General features: G+C 36.9%; 1 protein-coding gene across 2 annotated transcripts in view; it reads left to right on the top strand.

Annotated features, from left to right (window-relative positions):
- Positions 1 to 17,797, top strand: part of dffa (DNA fragmentation factor, alpha polypeptide) — a 31,644-nt gene extending 13,847 nt beyond the window's left edge. For both annotated transcript variants that reach the window (XM_039755970.1, XM_039755969.1), the window contains exons 3-6: positions 4,597 to 4,745; positions 5,790 to 5,991; positions 7,421 to 7,563; positions 17,404 to 17,797. In XM_039755970.1, the coding sequence (XP_039611904.1) occupies positions 4,597 to 4,745; positions 5,790 to 5,991; positions 7,421 to 7,563; positions 17,404 to 17,607 (698 nt within the window). In that variant the 3' untranslated portion in view covers positions 17,608 to 17,797. The remainder of the gene's footprint in view (positions 1 to 4,596; positions 4,746 to 5,789; positions 5,992 to 7,420; positions 7,564 to 17,403) is intronic.
- The last annotated feature ends 3,864 nt before the right edge of the window (positions 17,798 to 21,661 follow it).

Raw genomic sequence — 21,661 nt, 5'->3', positions numbered from 1 at the left:
TCATTCAGGTAACTGTTAGATCTAAAAAGCAGTCATACAAGTAAATCTACCAAATGTTTAGGTTATTTCTTGTGCAGTAGCAAAATTACTTATCGTGTTTGTTGTTCTACCTCGCCTGAAAAGTGTACAGCCACAGGCACTACCGTATGTTATGTCCATGGCTTGCCTTTAGTCATGATTCAGTAATTCCTTCAATGTCATAGTTCCAAGCAAACACTCTTGCCTCTAATTAAAGTGGGTTTTTTTTTGCTTCTTGCTTTAAGGAATAACAGTATAAAGAGCAATTTTAAGTTGTACAGTATTTAAAACTAAGTATTCTTTTAGTTAGGGTAGTTGGTCCTGTGTGTCTTATTTTTGTCTGTCCCTATTATGTTTTTTCACTAAACCAGTCATAGGATGTGACTTGAATAATTTTTGCTTTGATATATCATATAGAAGTTTTTATTTAATGTGAAAAGCAAAACAGTCAACACATTAACATTTTTCCATTAACTCTAATTGGGGGTCAAGAAAATTGCACTGTTATTTGAAAAATATTTGGTTAAATGTAATGTTATTTCTCTTACAAGACTTTATATACCTTTTCAATATTTAAATTATCTAAAAGGTTTTTCAGTATAATTTATTGCCTATTTCACTGATCCCACAATATAAGTCTATGAGTTTACCAGCATGATAAAAAAAAATATTTTACAGTAGAAAAGCTATAGTCCAAGAGATTTGGTAAATGGTTTTTATAGCAAATCAGCAGCATTTAAATGAAAATGTGAATTTAGCATCAAATTACTGCAACTCAAAACTAGCACATTTCAATTTTAATTTTAATTTTGGGAATATTCTGCTGAGCACTGGAAGGTCAAGTAGACCTCACTGTCTATTGGATGTTTGCTAGCATGAAAGAAAGGCTAAGCAGTTTACTTAGGTGGAATATGGGTTTCATATACAGCATGCTATGGGATTCCTTTCTCCTTTTCCTGTTGCTTGCGCCCTCTCACACACACACACACACACACACACATTCACTCTGTGCTACAGCAAATATATATGTTATAAAGCAGCTGATTTTGCCTGATTTTGGTTTTTTTTTTTTTTATGAAATACATTTCAGGTTAACATGTGAAAAAGGGAGTATATTAATAGAAAAATTTGAATGGTGGGTTGACTGAATTTTATACAACTATATATGAATTTTTTACCCAACACAGTGTATGTTAGTCAGTTATTGGTTAACTTGCATATGTACTCACCTCCCATACAGCAAGTGGCAAAATGTAACAGACCCTTATAAGGAAGGACTATTGATCATTCCTATGCTGAGGACTTCTATGCACTGTAAAATGAAGAGGCTTGGAAGGATTCCTGCACACCATTAAAATACATTTAAGATCACAGTGACTGCAGACACATAAAGTCACTATAATAAGAAAGTATGGATTCAGATTATTAAAAAAATAACTGAAATACTAAAACAACATAAAAAGTACTCCTTGGCTTCTGGATGCTTATAGTTGGAGAGCCGTAGTCCAGTCAGAAAAAAACCTTTTCGATTTCAAATGCAATGTTTTAAAAACAAACATAATTTTCAACAAACATAATATTGAACAACATACTACTCAAAAAATATTTAAGCAGAAAATTAAAGTGCTTAGTGACATTGACAGCTGTTATATATAATTATATATGATAGCGCTGGGCGGTATGACAAATTCTATATCACGGTATTTTTCAAAATTATACCGTTTTCACGGTATTCAACGGTATTTTTTTCCATGCAAGAGTGGTTGTTAACCACATTTTCCACTGCAATTACTGCAGTAGACTGGCTAAGAATAACCTATTCCACTGTCATGAGAACTGTACATTGTACAAAAAAACATTTTAATGTGCACACAAGTATTAATACAGGTTTGCACGGCCCCATAAAGTGATTTCAAGGGGGTGGCAGTAATGAAGAAAAGGAATCGCATTGCATGACAGTTGCAGTCAAAATATTGAACCTTTTTATTGAACAAATTTTGCAAACAACTTAAACTATAATTTTGACAACATATTTTCAACCATCCAAAGAGGCGCTTAGACTTAGTAAAATATCCAGAGGTGCTTCTCAAAAGTTGTATTGCACTGAACATGTCTTAGAAAAGGAATAAATAGTAAATATTTTCTGTAAACCAACTACAGTTTCTGTTAATGTTAACAATCTCTGTCCACTGACACATTAGCTATATGGATTGTAATGGCGTTGGTTATCTCGATCCACCGATTGCTTTTTTTTGTCGTAGGCAGTACCTCTAGCAAACACATCTACAAGTGACATCTGACTCAAGTGTCCTCTAGCTTTTTCAGTTTTACCTGAGAACGTGGCGGGGGCCAATCTTAGTTCCATGCATTCATGGTACTCCAAAGCATGTTTGTGGCTAAGGTGGTGCAGAAAATTGCTTGTGTTGCTGCCTCCAGCGACATCTTTAGCTTGACAGCATTTGCAGTAAATACTTGTTTGGTCCACATCTGACCTTTTAAAACCAAAGTATCTCCAGATAACAGATACGGCTCCTCTTTTCGGCAAAAGTTCTTCTGTGTCATCATGTTCAACTTTATCGTCAGCTACAGCTTCAGTTTCAGAATGTTCTCTGTCCATTTTCACCGCTCATTACCTCCATTAACACATGTACTCCGTTGCATGTGTGTTTAGTGTTGTAGCAGTGAAAAAGGTCCCCCCTCAAACAGTTTCCCGTTGCACCACATTCCGAACATTGTTTAGGCTATTTAAACCGGTGTTGCTGTATAAGAAAAATCCATATCATAATAAAAATAAAAAATGGTTTTCGGTGTGAAATGGTATACCTCCCAGAACTAATATGTGATGATAAACATTCCTTATTATACTAACCATTTTGTTTTGTGTATCCAAGATAAGTGTTGACACTTCTTTTCTTAGTGTGCCAATACTATACATTCTTGTATCTATGTCCCATTAAAGTACAGTTTCGCTCTACTTTGCTTACTCACTGCTTCACTATAACCACAGTGTTGCCTCCATGGCTGTGTTATAAAAGGTGCAGGTGTCAGTTTGGGAACACTTACTGTATTTATGAGTTCTAATTGTGCATGTCATTAGAGTGCTCAAAATGAGGAGGACTGGCCAAGGAAGCCATTTTACCAGGGATGGTCAGTGGTCACTTTTATATAACACTTGAATGATTAAGGTTGAGCAAATTTGATTTATACAGTTCACCTGCAGATGGTCAAGGAGCATATGCTGAAATCTTGCTTTCTCTATAAAGTGTACTGTATTATGATTGGGGGAAAGGGGTAGAAGGGGATAGGGTTTAGGTGTTGTTTTTTTAAATGTACTAAATGGCTTTTAACCTTAAAGTAGTCTTAACATTTAAACATTTTTAATTTGCATCCCTATTTTTGAGTTTTTTTGAAATGCAGTAACAGAGATTGTTATTAAACTGTTGTTTATATCACTAGTTCTGGAACTGTATTAAGGCGCTTTTCCACTGCATAGTACGGCACAGCACGGTTCAGTACAGCTCACCTTGGTTCGGCTCAGTTCGGCTCGGTTTGCGTTTCGACTGCAGTTTAGTACCGCTTTAGAGTGGGCGGGATTATTCACGTGTCGTTATAGTTGCGCCGCCTCTACTGCCGTGACACCGTAGAACTTTTACAACAACACGCAGACAACAACAACACTTTAGCTCGACGACGCGCAAGGGTAAGCATCTAAAAAAAGCACATCACTAGCTAACTTTTATCACTGTTGCAAAGCATAAAATGAACTTAACTGCCAGTGTAACATTAAAATGCTGATTCTGTATATTACAGATCTTCCATATTTTGCAAAAAAGTCGCCGCAACAGACCATCTGTTTGGATGTGATTGTTCCCGGTTTTACAAACACTCAGTGGCTGGAGAACTTTCGAATGTCTGAAGAAACATTCATCCACTTATGCAACAAACTGCGTCCAGCTATGGAGAGACGGGACACAAACTTCCGCGTGTATAAAGAAAAGAATAGCCAGTGACGCAGTAATGACGATTTTCTCCGGCCAATCAGTGACCAGCAGTTTACCGCCACGCTTTGGTAACGGTTCGGCGCTTGGAACCTCGGCTGAGGTGGTACTAAAAAAAGGACCAGGTACCAGGTACTGTTCCCAGTGGAAAACCCCCCAAAAGTGAGCTGAACTGAACCGTGTCGTGCCGTAATATGCAGTGGAAAAGTGCCATTAGATGTTTATAGATGTTGGAATTACTTTTGAATCTCCTTCAGCATCAAACATGAATACTCTGGATTCTATACATGAAGTGGGGAAACAGGACCTCATTAATGTCTTAGGCTGTAACTGCCTTTTAAATATTGGTACTATTATGGTTAACTATTGAGCTAAGATGTACAGTAAGGATGCTGTTAGTATTTGAAGACTATATATTTGTTCTACATTGAAAATGCATACATTAAGGGAATAGGTACTGTTTACTAATAATTAATATGTTTTGAAAAATAAGCTGAAATAAGTACAATCTTGCAGAGTAACTAACATTAGTATGTGGTCCATTTTCTGCGATGGTGTTTTATAGTTCTGCTTTTTTTAGTTGATGGAGGTACTGCTTGGCTAACTGGAAATGAAGCATCAGATGAATTTGACGGAGTAGTTACTACAGCTCAAAAGTGGAAACATCTGGCACGCCAGCTAAAGCAGAATCTTTCCAGCATTATACTTATGTCAGAAGAACAACTTCAGGTAATGTCCATTGATGTTATTTTTAAGATAGTATTGACATTCAGGTCAACAGTCTCTGATGTGTCAACTACAGTACTGTAGAATGTATTGTAGACCCTTGATAGGAGGTCCTTTTTGGTTACTGACCACATCTGATGATCAGGTCTGAAATATTTTTAAGTTGAAAGAATGATCTCAAAAAAAAAAAAAAAAGCAGGATATAGAAATGACTTGCATGCTTGCAACACTTGGCATGAATATAATCAGACAAATGAACATGATGTGGGCCTTAAGTGGATGTGTCAGACTGAACATTAATAGAGAAAGATTTCCTGCTTTGCATCTCTGGCAGTCTTTGTATCTCCTGACAACACTCAACAAGGCACTAAATTTACTTCTAATGAAGACTTCTAATATACTAATAAATGAGGTATTCTCAATTTGTGGTGTTATGTGCAAAACTAAATAAAACTCTTTGGTGGAAATAAATTATGTTTGACCCTGTCTTGATGCCTGTCTGTAGTACTCCTCATGTACTTGTAGTCTCCCAAAGTTCAAAGACATGCTGTGATACTGATTGGTGACTGGAAATTGACCTTATGTGAATAAGTATGAGTATTTGCATATATTCTGGGTTGGACTTTCATTTGGTCCTGTTTTTTTGTGGAATGTGTTTGCTGCAATAGAGTGGATATTTTCTCCAAACATGGTTTTCCAACCTTATTTGGAGAAAGTGTATTTTAAAGATTAATAGAGAAATGTATAGTCTCTATAATATATGTTGTAACGGTTAATAGTGTATTGTTTTTCACTCTCATATTGTCTTTCTAACTTTTTACTACATAGTTCCACCTTCTGTTTTAATCCAATAATGAATAATCAATTGAAGGAAGAATCCCATTGCACTTTAAAAGTGAAAATGACTTCAATCATAACTGAGCAAACTTTAGAGTTTCTAGAGTAAGGAACTTTTAAACAGATCAAGTTTTACTTCATTCCCTGGAACGAAGTTGTTCTTCTACTTGAGTGTTTTTGTTTTTTGTTTTTGACAATTGACATCAACAGACCTTAGTCGATGTCAATTGTAATGAGCTAGCGGAAGAAATGGGTCAAATGGAAGAGGGAGCACGTTTTCTGCAAGAGACTTTGCAGAGGGTTCTTGACAGGCGAGAGGAAGAACGGCAATCCAGGGACATTTTACAGCTGTACCTTAAAGCAGCAGAGCAAGAAAATACCTCAGCAGCTTCTACTACAGATGCGTCAACTGGTATGAAATAAGTAATGCAACTTTTGCCTAATTTTTACATTTTTTATTAATGCTAAAGAAACCATTAGTTTCAACAGTTCTTCACAATTATAAACTTGTATAACATACAATAAACATTCCCCTGTACTCAGCTTTTCTAAAATACAGGTTTTCTTTGCAATTCAGTGGGATAGATGCACGAGCAAAAAGTCATTCAATTTCTTTTATGCTTATTCAAATATTAGAAATTTAAATTCAGTGATATAATTGAAGCAAGTTTCAGTCACTTCTTGCATGCTTTGGTCGCATGTTCTGTGGTACATTTAAACATGTATATTTCATTTGATAGTCAAATATGTGAAATGTGAAGTACATTTGAAGAGTTATACAATGTGGCTGACTATCACTGGAATCTTGAATTCACAAAACCTTTTGAAAGCTGGAAAAAGACGGTGTTTCATTCATTTGATTATGAAAGTCATCAGAGGCTGTAGGAATACAAAGACAATTTAACAAAGTAGATCATCTAGTTTGCTATGGCTTTTGGTTGGGGCAACATGGTGGTGTACTAATTAACACTCCTAATTCACTACTTCAGGCTTAGTGGGTCTGGAGCCTGTGGGATTGAAAAAAAAGTACTTGATAAATGTTGATCTTAAATATTGTGATATAATATTTTGAGAGCCTTAAAGCCAAACTATGAGATTAATATTGATTAGTTTGTGTATAATTACAAGAAATATGTGGAACAGGCTTTAAATAATACAAGCTTTTTTCAAAACAAGTGAAAAGGCATTTACAATTATGGTATTGCTATCTTTTCAGTTAAATTGTTTTGAATTACTTACTGATTTGCATAAACTGTAACTATTAAATGGCCAGAGAAAGCTGCCTTCAAGTACTGCTCTGGGGACTGCTTCTCCAAACAAACAAATGTAAATATAGACAATGCTCAAGTTATTTTAAAACGACAAAATAAAAATGTGGAGTAAGTGTTTTTCAAATCTTAAAACTAGTAAATCACAACTTTTACAAAAATGTAAAAATTGTATGATTTATTGTATAAAATGAACTGACCTCCTCTCAGTAAAGTGGAGTTCCATTTAGATGGTGGACAATTTCACTTTCTTTTGTTGCACTATAGCATTTTTGTTAATTTGGAAGTAGGTGATTATTGCAATTGGTATTGATATTTCACATTTTGGTTGGTTACTGGTATTTACTCATATTCAGTTTTTACTCACGTTTATGAAGATCTTCCAGAATTTTGCAGGCTACTATATGTTCATGCATACTGTGTGTGTGTCAGGGAACTGAGTATGAATGGTTAACAGTGTTCACTCACCATGGCTTTAGGAACTACATCTATGTAAGTAACTGTCATGCAGTAACAGAGCTCTGCATTATGTAAAGTTTGGATTAAAATTACTCCTATTTTAATATACTGTAGATACCATTGATGCACCAACTAACATGGATGTAAACTCCACAAGTGACATTCCCAGCCAGAGTTCAAAGATTGGCCAGAGAACTCTCATGGTTCTCAAGGGTAAAACAAATCCACAGACTAGACTATCCAACCAGGATTTGCAGGTGAGTAAAGTGAGACACATTAGTCTTTCCTCTTTCCTATAATGTTCTTTTGTCACTTAATCTGTAGTATTTAAATGTAATATCCCCATACTTTTAAGTAAGTATATTATAAAATGTATGTTTTAACTGTTAGTTTTGTTTAACAAATAATAATCCTGTCATCATACACTGAATAGTTATAGTTGATCCATTAAACACAATTTATTTTAAAGTGTTTTTTCCCAAAATGTTGTTACTAATGGTGACTAATATAACCTGAAGTACAGTATTTGAGTTCACTCTGGTGTATACAGTATAATTGGCATATTCAAAGAAATGTATGCTTAACTGCATCTGCAGGATATTAAGACCTATAAAATTAACCAATTGTAACGAGCAATAGAAAATATTATTAACAACCAAAAAAGCTAGACAAAAGTTCTAACTTTAACCAAGTGATCAAAAGTTGCAGAGGTAATACTTAGAGGATATGTCTGTTTATTATATTGGATTGGAAACCAGGCTAATTTCTGTGCGCAGTTGTTGGCATACTCTTGTTCAGTCATAATTTCAGTTCAAAAAAAGAACATACATTTATGCAGGTGTGTAAGTACCCCATACTGTAGCCGTAGGAGTCATCTGTCATATTCTGGGAGCTTCATTGGTTATTTTCAGCTATCCATCAGAACTGTGAATGAATACAAAAGCCTCATCACTTGCCAGTGACTTCTTCTGAGGATTTTGTTGGCTAACTAATTTACAGTCCATCATGGGTGTCTCTCTAATTGTTAGCAAGTAGCAGATTTTACCAAACTTAAAGGAGTAGTTGCTAAAAACATGCAGCCTGTTCCTTTGGCGGATTTGTTGAACTTGGGAGAATAAAAAAAAAAAGAAAGGCATTTTTATCTTTACGTCAAATGAAGTAGGGAAGTTCAGCAACCTTTTATGAAAAGTTGTGTCTCTAAGTATTTGTTCACTAGCTCTATTATTTGCAAAATAAAGTTTGAAGGTGGATTTGAAAATAATAAAATCATTATTATATTACATGATAATATCTAGCTGTCAAATCAGCAAAAATTGGTAGCATAAAAAAACATAAGTACATTAGCTAGCTACAGATGATTTTTCATGCCACTTGGGGGGAAAAAAATCAATTGCCTTATTTTAAAGGAATATTGCTTGTTTGCTGTGTCAGATTAAGCAGATACAGTGGGTACGGAAAGTATTCAGACCCCCTTCAATTTTTCACTCTTTGTTATATTGCAGCCATTTGCTGAAATCATTTAAATTAATTTTTTCCCTCATTAATGTACACACAGCACCCCATATTGACAGACAAAAAAAATAATTTTTGAAATTGTTGCAGATTTATTAAAAAAGAAAAATTGAAATATCACATGGTCCTAAGTATTCAGACCCTTTGCTCAGTATTTAGTAGAAGCACCCTTATGAGCTAATACAGCCATGAGTCTTCTTGGGAAAGATGCAACAAGTTTTTCACACCTGGATTTGGGGATCCTCTGCCATTCCTCCTTGCAGATCCTCTCCAGTTCTGTCAGGTTGGATGGTAAACGTTGGTGGACAGCCATTTTTAGGTCTCTCCAGAGATGCTCAATTGGGTTTAAGTCAGGGCTCTGGATGGGCCATTCAAGAACAGTCGTAGAGTTGTTGTGAAGCCACTCCTTCGTTATTTTAGCTGTGTGCTTAGGGTCATTGTCTTGTTGGAAGGTAAACCTTAGGCCCAGTCTGAGGTCCTGAGTCTAGCACTCTGGAGAAGGTTTTTGTCCAGGATATCCCTGTACTTGGCCGCATTCATCTTTCCCTCGATTGCAACCAGTCGTCCTGTCCCTGTACTTGGAGTTTGCTAAAAGACAAAGGACTCTGAGATGGTGAGAAATAAGATTCTCTGGTCTGATGAGACCAAGATAGAACTTTTTGGCCTTAATTCTAAGCAGTATGTGTGGAGACAACCAGGCACTGCTCATCACTTGTCCAATACAGTCCCCATAGTGAAGTATGGTGGTGGCAGCATCATGCTGTGGGGGTGTTTTTCAGCTGCAGGGACAGGACGACTGGTTGCAATCGAGGGAAAGATGAGTGCGGCCAAGTACAGGGATATCCTGGACAAAAACCTTCTCCAGAGTGCTAGACTCAGGACCTCAGACTGGGCCTAAGGTTTACCTTCCAACAAAACAATGACCCTAAGCACACAGCTAAAATAACGAAGGAGTGGCTTCACAACAACTCTACGACTGTTCTTGAATGGCCCAGCCACAGCCCTGACTTAAACCCAATTGAGCATCTCTGGAGAGACCTAAAAATGGCTGTCCACCAACGTTTACCATCCAACCTGACGGAACTGGAGAGGATCTGCAAGGAGGAATGGTAGAGGATCCCCAAATCCAGGTGTGAAAAACTTGTTGCATCTTTCCCATGAAGACTCATGGCTGTATTAGCTCAAAAAGGTGCTTCTACTAAATACTGAGCAAAGGGTCTGAATACTTAGGACCATGTGATATTTCAGTTTTTCTTTTTTAATAAATCTGCAACAATTTCAAAAATTATTTTATTTGTCTGGCAATATGGGGGTGCTGTGTGTACATTAATGAGGAATAAAATTAATTTAAATGATTTTAGCAAATGGCTGCAATATAACAAAGAGTAAAAAATTGAAGAGGGTCTGAATACTTTCCGTACCCACTGTATGTAGCATGCAATCAATTCTTTCACGCAACCTGATTTTACACATATACATTTAGTTTTAATCGAGTAATTTAGTTCTGATGTTATAACATGGGAAGAGAGGACACAGTAAGTATTCCTGTCACAGAGTGGCATGAGCTCAGGTTTTACTGCTATCCTGGTCAGGGTCTTTGTACATGGGCTGAGTGTACATAATTGCAGAAGATTGCCTGTTTTTCAGATGAATATTGGAACTGTCGTTTAGCTCATACAATTGACAAAATGTTTATTGCTACACGTGCTTTTGTTAAACTGCATCTGCCAAGTTTAGGCTCACTGGGAGCTACCCAGGTTTCACATGTTGCTGTAACAGATCTCCCTTTTCACCTGGTTCTATATTATAACTTTTATTTTTTAAAATGAATTAGCAAGGACTCAATTATGCTTGGTGGAGGGGTTAATTTTAACAAGATCTGTTTTCTGAAAATCTCAAAAGATTTTTTAATATTCCAAAGGCAGAATTTCAGCTAAGTGACATAAGAAACCGCACAAAAATAAAATTTGTAAACACAAATATAAGCACTTTTACCCCAAGTAATAAGTTCTTTAGATTTCCAATCAAAGGCGGGGAAGTGTCTTTGTAGCCACACACAACCTAAAATGTCTGCTGGTTGTAGAGTCTCCAATATATTAAATGTAATTTCTTTGCAATGGAGATGCCCAGTCCAAGCATGAATAGCTAGGATTATAAATTGAATTAGAAGTTCTGACGGGAACAAATCTGGCAGACCCAAAGCCAGCAGAGAATAGGAAGACAAGTTTCCTCGATAGGTGCCCAAACTGCTTAGATTTCGGTAAAAACTGGAGTGTTCTAAACTTTTAACTAGTAGAGTACATTCAACTGCTACTCATGCTGAGCCTGAACAAATAGCCATTTAGGCTGTTTTTACTTTCTTCAAAAATTACCAATCAATGTATCAGTCTTTGTTATATGTAGCACCTTTCATAGGGGACATCATCACAACATGTTTTACATAAATAACAAGAATATATTTCAAAATAAACACTAAATGTTTTCAATTACATGGTAAAAGTAATACAATGGCAGTTTAATATTACATAATAGACTTACTAATGTTACAAAAAAATACAAGTACAGTTAACGTCAAGTAGATGTAGAAGTAAGAAAGAATGTCAATTTTTGTTTTGAAAGCTTTCATTGTGCTGTCAAAAATAATCCTTAGAGGAGTGAGGAGCTGTGAAGGTCTACATGTATAGAAGCTAAGGTCCAGTAAGAAGGAAATCAATTCCATTTTCTTTTGTATTCCATATATTTTGTTGTTTAGGACAGCCAGTGACCTTGTTTCAGTCTAATTTACAACCTGAAGATAATGTTTAGCTCCAATTATGACAGACGATCATATCCAGCTCTATATGATGATGAGTTTGGTGTTCCAGACTGTGACAAAATTTGGAGACAGCAATTTAAAGTGTAGATGCCTTTAGCAACTGATGCACAACTTTTTTTCCTGGATTGATGTATAGTAACTAATAGAGAACAAATACTTATGTCAGTCATAACAAGTTTGGAAGTCTTAAAATGAAATTTGGTAAACAAGAAAACTTTTATGTGTTTTTTTTTTTTTTTTTTTAGAATAAGTAAACAAACCTATGTTAAAAAAAGTACATGCATTTTATATCCCTTCGTCAAGGAATATAGAAGTGGTGGGTGAAAAAACAAGCAAGCTTAAAGGTAAAGCACTATAATAAAAAGCTTCTGAATAAACTTTCACACAATAGTCAATTTCTTAATAATAGAGAAGCTTAAAATTAAGACTTTTTAAAAAACATTTTGAAGAATGTTTTCTGCTCACAGTAGTTGATCCTCAAAATTGATGTGGTAAGCTTAACGTGACTGCTGAAAATGCTGCATCTGATTGACCATCTACTGTACATCAAGAGATTCATTTGTCTAAAAGCCTGAACGGCACTTTATAAGTTTGTGGCTTTAGGACTTTTCTTGGGTTTAGGTATGGTAAAGTTAAACATGAAAGTCATGTATTTGTAACTTTTGTTGTAAAGCCAGTCAGGGCGTTGAAGGGAAAATTTAGTTTTTTGGAGATGACTAATTATTTAAAAAAGGATTAAAAACAGGGAAGGGAATAAGAATTTAAATTTAATTTCTGAAAATAAAATTGTATGCAGCCTACGAGGAATTACTGTTGACAAAATATGCCTTTCAAGTCTTCCTATTGAAAAAGAACGTAATGGATGTATCAAAGACATATGATAATGACGCTGCTTGTGCAGTAGTTATTGGGGGCATTGCAGATGAACTTAAAACACAAATACTGAGTAGGACTGTAAAGGTAAATGACACACAATGGAATTGATGTATGTAGTAGAGATAATGTGATTATGTAATGTAGGTGTGTTACTTCTGGTGTGCCTGTGAACAGTATTATTTGATATCTTAACCATGACCATGTTCAGGGAATACTATACACAATAAAATATATATTTATAATGCAGAATTGACTAATTGGTAGCAAGATAAAATCTGTGCATTTCGGCAGATGGAGTCCATCAGGTGGAATAGCTGAACTGCTAAGATGAATGATGCGAGAAATATCACATCAAAGTCCTACACTTAAGAAGAATTCCCTAATTTTGCCTCAGGCTGTGGCTACAATTAAAAGTATTAAGTAAAGACAACTGAGAAAAGAAAACCTTCAGGAATTCATACAATACGCTGAATTAGACGTACATACTCAAAGTCTGGATATTGCCCTAGAGGATGATGCACAGAGAGTGGAGAGACAGACAACTAAAAAACATGGCAAAACAGTCAGTGGTAGATATAGCTCAAGGGTTTCAGAGTCGGGCAAGCTTCAAAGAAGATCTTAATCAATAGCCTGTAAAAACAGTGGAAGTAACAGTTACAGAGCTAGAAAAAGATATTTGGAATTATGATAGATGATGAACAACAATTTTGGGGTGACCGAGGCCATTTAGTGTTTCTCTGTTTTATGTAACAATCAATGGCCTTATGACCCCATCATCTATGAAGAGGATGAGATGGACACTCTAGTAAAATGGCCCAAAACCATCTTGCTGAAGAATTGCTGTGATGTAGATGTTCTCCAGACAGAGTGGAGAGCAGTGAAATTGCTCATCAAAGGTCTGTTTGCAGACTTGTCTTACAGTAAGTACTTTATTGGGGTTTTGCTTGTGCTACTCATATCAGCTACATGGTGGCAGAACAAAGCTATTCTGCACAAAACAGAATAAAATCATAACTACGCCATTCACATTATGTCTCGGCGTTTAAGGATTTAATCAGGATATTATCACAAGGCCCATAACTTGAGCAGTTTAATGGCAAGCCATGTGTGTGGTACTGACTCAACTCAAACAAGAGGAAGAGAAATCCTTGGTAATATGGGATGCCAAGTGACACAATTTGTGACTGTACACAGTTTCAGTATTCCAACAAAAAAGTACTGCACATAGTTTAAAAGTTTGAACAAAAGACCAATCGGTACTCCAAGATCAGCCATCATGGAGGATTGCAGGAATTGGATGATAAAAGGAAATCGATGTCTATAGGCATAGAATAAAGGACACAGTAAGCCTTTGTTTTTGTAGTTCGGTGACTGAAAATATCATTTGGCCCCTAAATGTTTTAGTTTAGGATCCAGTGGCTCCCAGGCAGTTTCTTTAGTTTGGAGCCCTGCATATTGCAATTGATAGCCTTTGTGTTGCAGTAGAAGTTATGAGAGCTAATTGCTTAGCTAGGAAGGCAAACATTCCTTCAGCTCAAACACATAATACTGTGCAATATCCAGAACTATGAAACATAAGGACACTTGGAGCATACTGTATATAAATCACGAATGGGAGAGTCGATTTTTTTGTCTCTTTTGCTACTATACCTCTCCACTTATACAGCACCTGTTTGAACGTAAAATCACCACAGAGCACCACGTTAGATTACAAAAAGATTACAAATATATTCCTTTAGTGACTGTAATTACAATAAAATGGTATATAGAATCTTAACAAACTTGTATTTTTCAAATTAATGCTCCCAGTTAATCCAACTATAAGAAACTATAGAGCACCACACTGCATCAAAAAAAAAACCCAAAAAACGGGGAGCACACCAGGTTACTTTGGTCAATTTTTTTTTCCATTTGTATTGTACTGTTACATATTATATATACTTTGTCCTTTTTTTTTTTTTTTTTTTAAACAAAAAAAGGGTATGGATGGCTACCTGTTTATGTACACACTCATGTGCTTACACTGGGGATTGTGATCGCCAAAAATGCCATTAAACCAGAAACTTTCCCTGTGGACTGCCAGACAAGCAGTGTCTGCTACCAATCAGTGTTTTCCTTTTGTTTTGCCTATTCTTTCTATACAATTTTACTTGTCGTCGCCTTATTTGATAGTGTGCGTGACATTTTTGTGCGTGTCGCCACCACTTTTGAATGTGAAACGGGCTGTCTGGTACATGTTGACCAGGAGAGAATGAATCGCAGAGGATTTATTTGTTCTCAAACATAGAACTTCACTGAGAGTTCAGTTTAAGTTTTTTGCATCCATTTTGAATTGGATTTGAAACAAGAAAATATAACATTGTAATCCTTAAAAGCTAATAACTTGTAATTCCCATATTTTAGTTCAGGAGCTAATGCTTACAAAAAGATCATTATAAAATACCGCTTATAGATTCAGACTCAGAACGTTTTGATCATCTCTCTTAGTAGAGCCTGTTGTAAACTGTAGTCTAAAAGGTTCTTTAATACAAATAGAAAATGATTATTTGTGTTGTGATTGGTTTTTGGTGGTAGTGATGTTGCACTGAAAGGTTGAAGAAATGACAAAAGAACATTTCCCAGCATTAAATCTTGTCTGTACATTGGCTACGTTTTCTGCCAAACACAAGGAGCTTCATTGTCTCTGTATCCTGTTGTTGGCAGACAAAACATTAAATATTGATATATTTAAAAATGATCACTGAAACAGAATATCTCATGGTATAGTCTAATGCATTGACTTTTCAGACTAAATCCAGTTTAGGTGCTTATATTGGCCCAATTTTTGCGTTAACAGTGTGTAGTTCTACTGTGACATTTCTTTTCATATCGACCATTTTACTCAACTGTATTGTGCATAATAACCAAGTAAGACGAACTGAACAAGAAGTAAGTTCACATATATTGCAGATTTTTATCTTCACGTGTAAATGTCAGTCAAGGCAGTCACCATAATGCAGGGGTTATTATTCCCTTGCTGAACCGAAGACAATCGTCAGATAGTTTTCTTCTTGTTGAATTAAGTGTGTCAGAGCCGGGAACAGAAATATATTGTGCAGCAATGCTGAATGCTTAGGCGGCCTGCCACGACCTACGGCCCACTAAATAACAGGAACTCATGACCCACTACCAAAAAATGGCTGGCAACCCAGTGGTTCAGAAACGCAACTAACAATAAAAAAGTATTCAAAGAGCCGTTCTTCCAAATTGGTTTGGTTTCCAATTGAACAAAAACAAGCCAACCTAAGTAGACTTTAAAGCCTTTTAAATCTTTTTAAAAATGTATGTGCATGAAGAAAAACTAAAAACAAGCCTGAACACCACCTCGGCAGAGGTCATCAAAACAAGCCCTACAATCCAGCTTCACAAAGAAAGCTTTCCCACTTGTAACTTTACTGAAATGACGTGATCAATTTTCCAAATACTCTTTGTCAGAGAACAATTTTTAAAAAGATATTCTAATGAAGAAATATTGGTTGGACCAAACAAAGCATCATCAATTCCATTGATTTCCTGGAAGCATGTATAGCATTTTGACAACATCAAAAGATGTATAAATAAATGTTCATTGTTGCTTACTTGATTTATGCTTAAAGTTTTCTGGATTTTTTATGTCTATGGGAGAAGCAGGGGAGCCGCCAGCTAAAAAGGTTCCGGGCTTTTAAAAAGAAACTGCTTCCAGCCTGTTGATTTTAACCTCGTTTTAATGGGAATATTTATTAACCTCCACTTTTACCGCCCTGTTTTTATGGGTAATTTATTTATTTGTTGAAACATTTTTGAAGCACTGCACTATGGCCTCTGTTTTGGTTTGTTTTTAATAAAAGCACTTGTGCACTTTTTACACCATCCCCTTGCTCCCAGTTCATCTGGTTACATTACCGATGGTGGTGGGTTTGAGAGGCTCCCAGCAGAGAAGTGGGACCATGAAGCAGGACCCGCACTGTCACTACCAGCTCTTCATTTTGTTTGTGGTGTGTATCTGAGGGCAGCTTCGTCCACTTTGTCGTCGTCGTCTTCCTTTCTCATCTCAACAGTTGCCTCATTGTGTCGGGACAAGTAACAAAGGCAGCGTAGCTTTCTGATGTGCTCAACCGCAATTAAAATGTATCGTTATTTTTGACAAATTTCTGCCGGTACTGTGCACCCCTAACAAACATACTGGGCAGTCCGATGAGCCTCTTGACACTTTTACTCGGCCCCATTATCTTTAAGGTCAGGTACAGATGCTTGTGGGGTGGATATGCTGTCAGTGGCCTATTTCTAGGCACGTCACCATAGTTGGCGTATACAGTTTTTTGTGTTGGTTGCATTGTTGTCCCTTTATTTATTATTATGAGTGCATTGATGCTGAAGCAGAAACCTTGATAACTGTTAAAACTTAGCTGTTCGCTAACCAAATGAGCCTGATGCACTGCATAGTCAAACGTTTTGTGTTCTAAAAGTCTTTCCATACTCCATACATGACTTGTGCTTTTCTGTTTTGTCCTGGAAAAGCAAGATTTCTTGAAACAGTAAAGTTCAAAACCTAGTTTTTTGGGTCACATTGCTGACCAAATAAATGTCTTTATTAATTTGCTGCTAGTTGAACAATTGTGTGTCTGAGATTTCTGTGAAGTGTACTCTCAGTGTGTTAAGGTGAAGGTGACCAGAATTGAATTTAAAATCGTAGGTATCTTAATCTTTTTTTACTGCCTTCATCATCTCAGACCCCTTGATCCTAATTTGTTCAGGCTGGACATCTTAAGGTTGTATCCATAGTAAATAAAACATCTTTATTAACAAATCTTTTATCTATAATTGAGTATTTATAAAGGAAAATGATGATCTAATTCCATGTTCTTTTTATTTGCAGCTGGTACTCGAGGAGGGAGAACAGAATCTTGCTTCCTTGCTTTGCTGGGACAGGCAGAGGTCAAACTCATTGGTGGCAGCCTGTGAAGAAGAGCTGAGACGACGAACGCAACAAGTGCAGAGCCTGCAGTCTCTCAGTGACTGTTCCAGACCCCAGGCAGCATGGGAACTCCCTGATGAATGCCAGGCTAAGCGCAAGAAATAAGATCAAAGCAAAGACTGAGCAGCGATCCTATATGGCAGAGGTGCCAACATTAATTGCGAAGCAGGACTGGTATCTCTGAGTGGTCCAGTTGCAAAGGTAATGAAATAAGTGGCAATCATTACTGCAATTGCAGATATACTTTATATGGCAAACTACTGAAAAATTAAATAGATTTTATATCATTTTGAAAGTATTGGCTACCTGTTGTTTTATTGCCTTTGATTTACTGCAGTGTACTTTACAGAAGTCACATTGACTTTTTAGGGGAATGATTACAAATATTGGAAACAACACAAAAGCAGAATTCCTGTTTATGTGGATTTCATCTGTCCTGGGCTGACAAATGTTAATAATTCTGACAGAAAGACTAAAAAGCTCTGAAACTCTGGGCCAGTTGTTGACAAATAAGACCTCATTTACACATTTTTAATCCAAGGTCCGCATAAAGAGAATTTAAATTGCCAAGGATGCCAAGTGCCACTGTGTGCATTATACATAATATAATGTGTGTCATTAGTTTTTTTCATTATTTTTGTTAAATCAAAATTCTCATTGGCCATGGAGTCAAACACCATAAGACCAGTCCCTAAACGTGTTGTATTGTACCCTATAAAAAAAAAAAAAAGTAACAAAATTAAAATTCGTTATGCCCACATAATCAATATTTTGCTTCTTACCAATTACAAAATGTCCCATAAATTACATTCATTAATAAATTGTAGACCTTAAAGGCCTCCAGCACAAATCAAAGGTTATTACCAGCATTCTCAATGTGCATTTCCCAGAGATGGTGGCAGGATATAAATATGGGTTTTGATATTGAGGATTAAAGAGTAATGTATAAAAACCCTTACCAAAAACTATAAAATTACAAATTGTCAACAGTGAAATTAATGAGGACTTCCAATATAAAAAGGTTTGGGGAAATAGTTTAACATATGAAAAAAAAAATTGGTAACATACATACATACAGTATTTTAACGTTATTTGACACTTTAATGTCCTTCCATTTTTGTTTCAGTTGGCCTTATCTAACTATAATAGTAGTGTAGTACATTTTACCTTTCCCTCGATGTTCTTCTCATGCCCTGAATTTATCATTAATTTAACCACAAATTAACAAATATGTAATACGTTTCAAGCTGGTTTCCTGCTTGTATTTTTAGATTAGTATGAAAAAGAAAGACAATCACCATTGTAGAGTCTAAATCTGCAACTTTGCAACCAACGTCTCTTATGTGGTGGACTGGAAATTTACGAGGCACAGATGTCTGCGGTTTGATCATTTAACTGCTATTATATGGAAGGAGGCTGGAGTTGAGATGCGGGACAGGCGCGCTCTACAAGACTGAATCCTTTGCTTTTCCATGAACGCTATGCAGTCACTAGGGTGGTTTGATCACACCAAAAAAAAAAAAAAAAAAAAGAGAGAGAAGGAAAACTCTGTGGTCAATCCAATATACCAACTTGAGATGCTACCCAATTTGGTGCCCATCCCTACAAGACATTCTAAGATTAATCGACCAAATGTTTTATCCTGCACTGTTACACCCTATTGTTATAAAAAATAATGTCACAGTCAAGTAATTACTGAATGGTAGCCGTTGTAAAATATATTTTATGTAAAATGAATATTTTAATTAGAAGACGCATGGTATTGCCAGTGTGCCTTGAATCTTCACAGATGAATAGAAACAGCAATGGCTTGAAGTTGCTTGCGACTTCTCTTTCTACAAAAGAACACATTAAACAGAGTTATTATGGGTGACAAAATATGGCATTTCCAGTATGACCCAGAAATAAACTGGGAAAGCATACAGTGGAAAGTTACATTACAGTTATCTAAATTATATTGAGGACTGGTCTTTTAAGTGTGATGCGATGGTCTGTTGTATGTTACACCAATACTATCAAGACATTCATTCCTAGGCCAGTAAAGTAAATTCTGATTCTGATGCAGCTCTGGCCTCAAAGGCATACATTTTATAACTGTCCTAAATTAAGACCGTGGAAGATGTTTCCATAAGTATCAAATAGTGTTGGATTTACAATTATGTCTCAGTCTTTTATGAGTAGCATCACATGCGATTAGAAAATCTAGTGATAAACTCACGGGCCATAGAATAGTGCAGTCATTTTAGAATTTATCAGTTGTGAGGTTTCTAAACTCTTCTAGGGCTCCCTCCAACGGGACAACATGCCAAAGAGCGTCACAAAGTGCGATCGCCTGGGCATCCGCAGGCTCCCACCCCGTGGCAGTTCGCCAGGAAAACAAATCCAAAAAGATTGTGGTCACACAAAGAGCATCTGCCGTCAATGGGTGATGCAAGGAACATTGTAACTGCAGGGAATAGTATTACATGACCATTAATCTGGCCACGGCCCTGCCCAGTTGCTGTGTCTGTGTACAGGAGAGTGGTAGGTCCCACTACAATAAATAACCACAATGTTCCCATTTCAAGCTGAATAAAGTCGGTATTGCTAAAGTACTGAGACTCAGCCTCGTGTTTTGGGGTGCAAAACAGGGCCTCACGCACCACATGGTACAAGGAGTGGGGTCCTATCACCAATGGATCACCAAGAAATACAACAAAACCCAGAGAAAGAGGAGCCTCTGGTGGCCCTGCTGCCTTGGCATAGCCAAGAGAAGTGCTGCCAAAGATGGCTCCCTCAGACGACCCAGAGCGTTTCCTATTCTGCTTTGAACGTATGGCAACATTAATGCGCTGGGACAGGGAAGTCTGGATAGCCGTTGTACCCCCGTTTTTAAACAGATAAGCCATTGAAGCCATGTGGCAGGCGTGTCGAACTTCAGTCATGGAGAGTCACATTGGCTGCAGATTTTCATTCTTACCATCTTCTTAATCAGTGACCATTTTTTGCTGCTGATTATTTCTTTTAATTAACTTGGCTCAGGCCCCATAGTTGTTTCTTTTTCCTTAATTAGCAGCCAAATAATAATGAGACACAAAACAGGCCGCCATATAACCAGTTCACTTGTGCCCATCACAAAATATCTGAAAATAAAGAAAAATGAAGGTCTCAGTAAGGCTGATTTCCGAGGTCACCAAAAGCTTGACGGCGTTCTTAGAAAAAGCAGAAAAACAACAGCTTTGGAAATATGTGCTGTGGCAGGATGAGAGTAGCAACAAGCTATGGAATGAAATAACGGGTTTAATTAACAGCAAGAACCGACTTCTCATTAAGAAAGTGATTGAAGTAAAATTAGTTGGAGCTTGAAGTCCCAGTTTTGTTGGTCATTTGTCAGTTCATTTCACATCTCATTTCTGTTTGGCTGTCATTTAATGAAGAAAGGAATCAATTCAGAGGACTGAATCCTTAAAACCAGGATGAAATGAAAGGAAAAGGAGTTAATTAGCAGTGAAAACTGGTCACTGATTAGAAAAAGGGTTAAAATGAAAACCTGCAGCCACTGCGGCCCACCAGGCCTGGAGTTCGACACCCCTGTCGTATGGAATCTCCCTCCTGAAAGGTTCGATGATTAGAACTACCTGAAGCAACAGATCCTCCTCTGCACGGCTGTTGAGTCCGGTGGTCAAGGGCCACCAGTTTTGGCTGTGGCATATTAATCTGGATCGCCCTGTACGATGACAGATCCAGGACTTAGTGGACCTGATTCAAAGCTGGATCCGCTGAGACCCTTTCAAATGCATTGTAGAGAATTGCCATTGCTATTGATGCAGTTCTGTTGGGGGTAGATGAGAGCCTTTGTGATGAAATGCTACAGAACGAAGTCCACTCGCTGCTGGATCTGACCTGCAGACTCGAGGCTGCACAAACCACCTGGAAGCAACGGGGCCATCCAAGTTTGACACGATTTTAATTCAGCCAGCACGGACCTTCAGAGTCGCCAGCGCATTTTTTACTTAAGGATGGCTTTCTGTGTCGGGTGATTTCTGATTGCATGGGTGATGGACATATCGAACAGTTGGTAGTACCAAATGAGCACAAGGAGAAGGTTTTAAAAATTGCTCAGTCACATTTTTTTTTTTTTTTTTATAATTGTCACCTCAGCACAGACAAGACAAGGGAA

This window comes from Polypterus senegalus, chromosome 6 (genome assembly GCF_016835505.1).
Source record: "Polypterus senegalus isolate Bchr_013 chromosome 6, ASM1683550v1, whole genome shotgun sequence".
NCBI classification, from domain to species: Eukaryota; Metazoa; Chordata; class Cladistia; order Polypteriformes; family Polypteridae; genus Polypterus; species Polypterus senegalus.
This window is presented reverse-complemented; position numbering and strand designations above follow the sequence as displayed.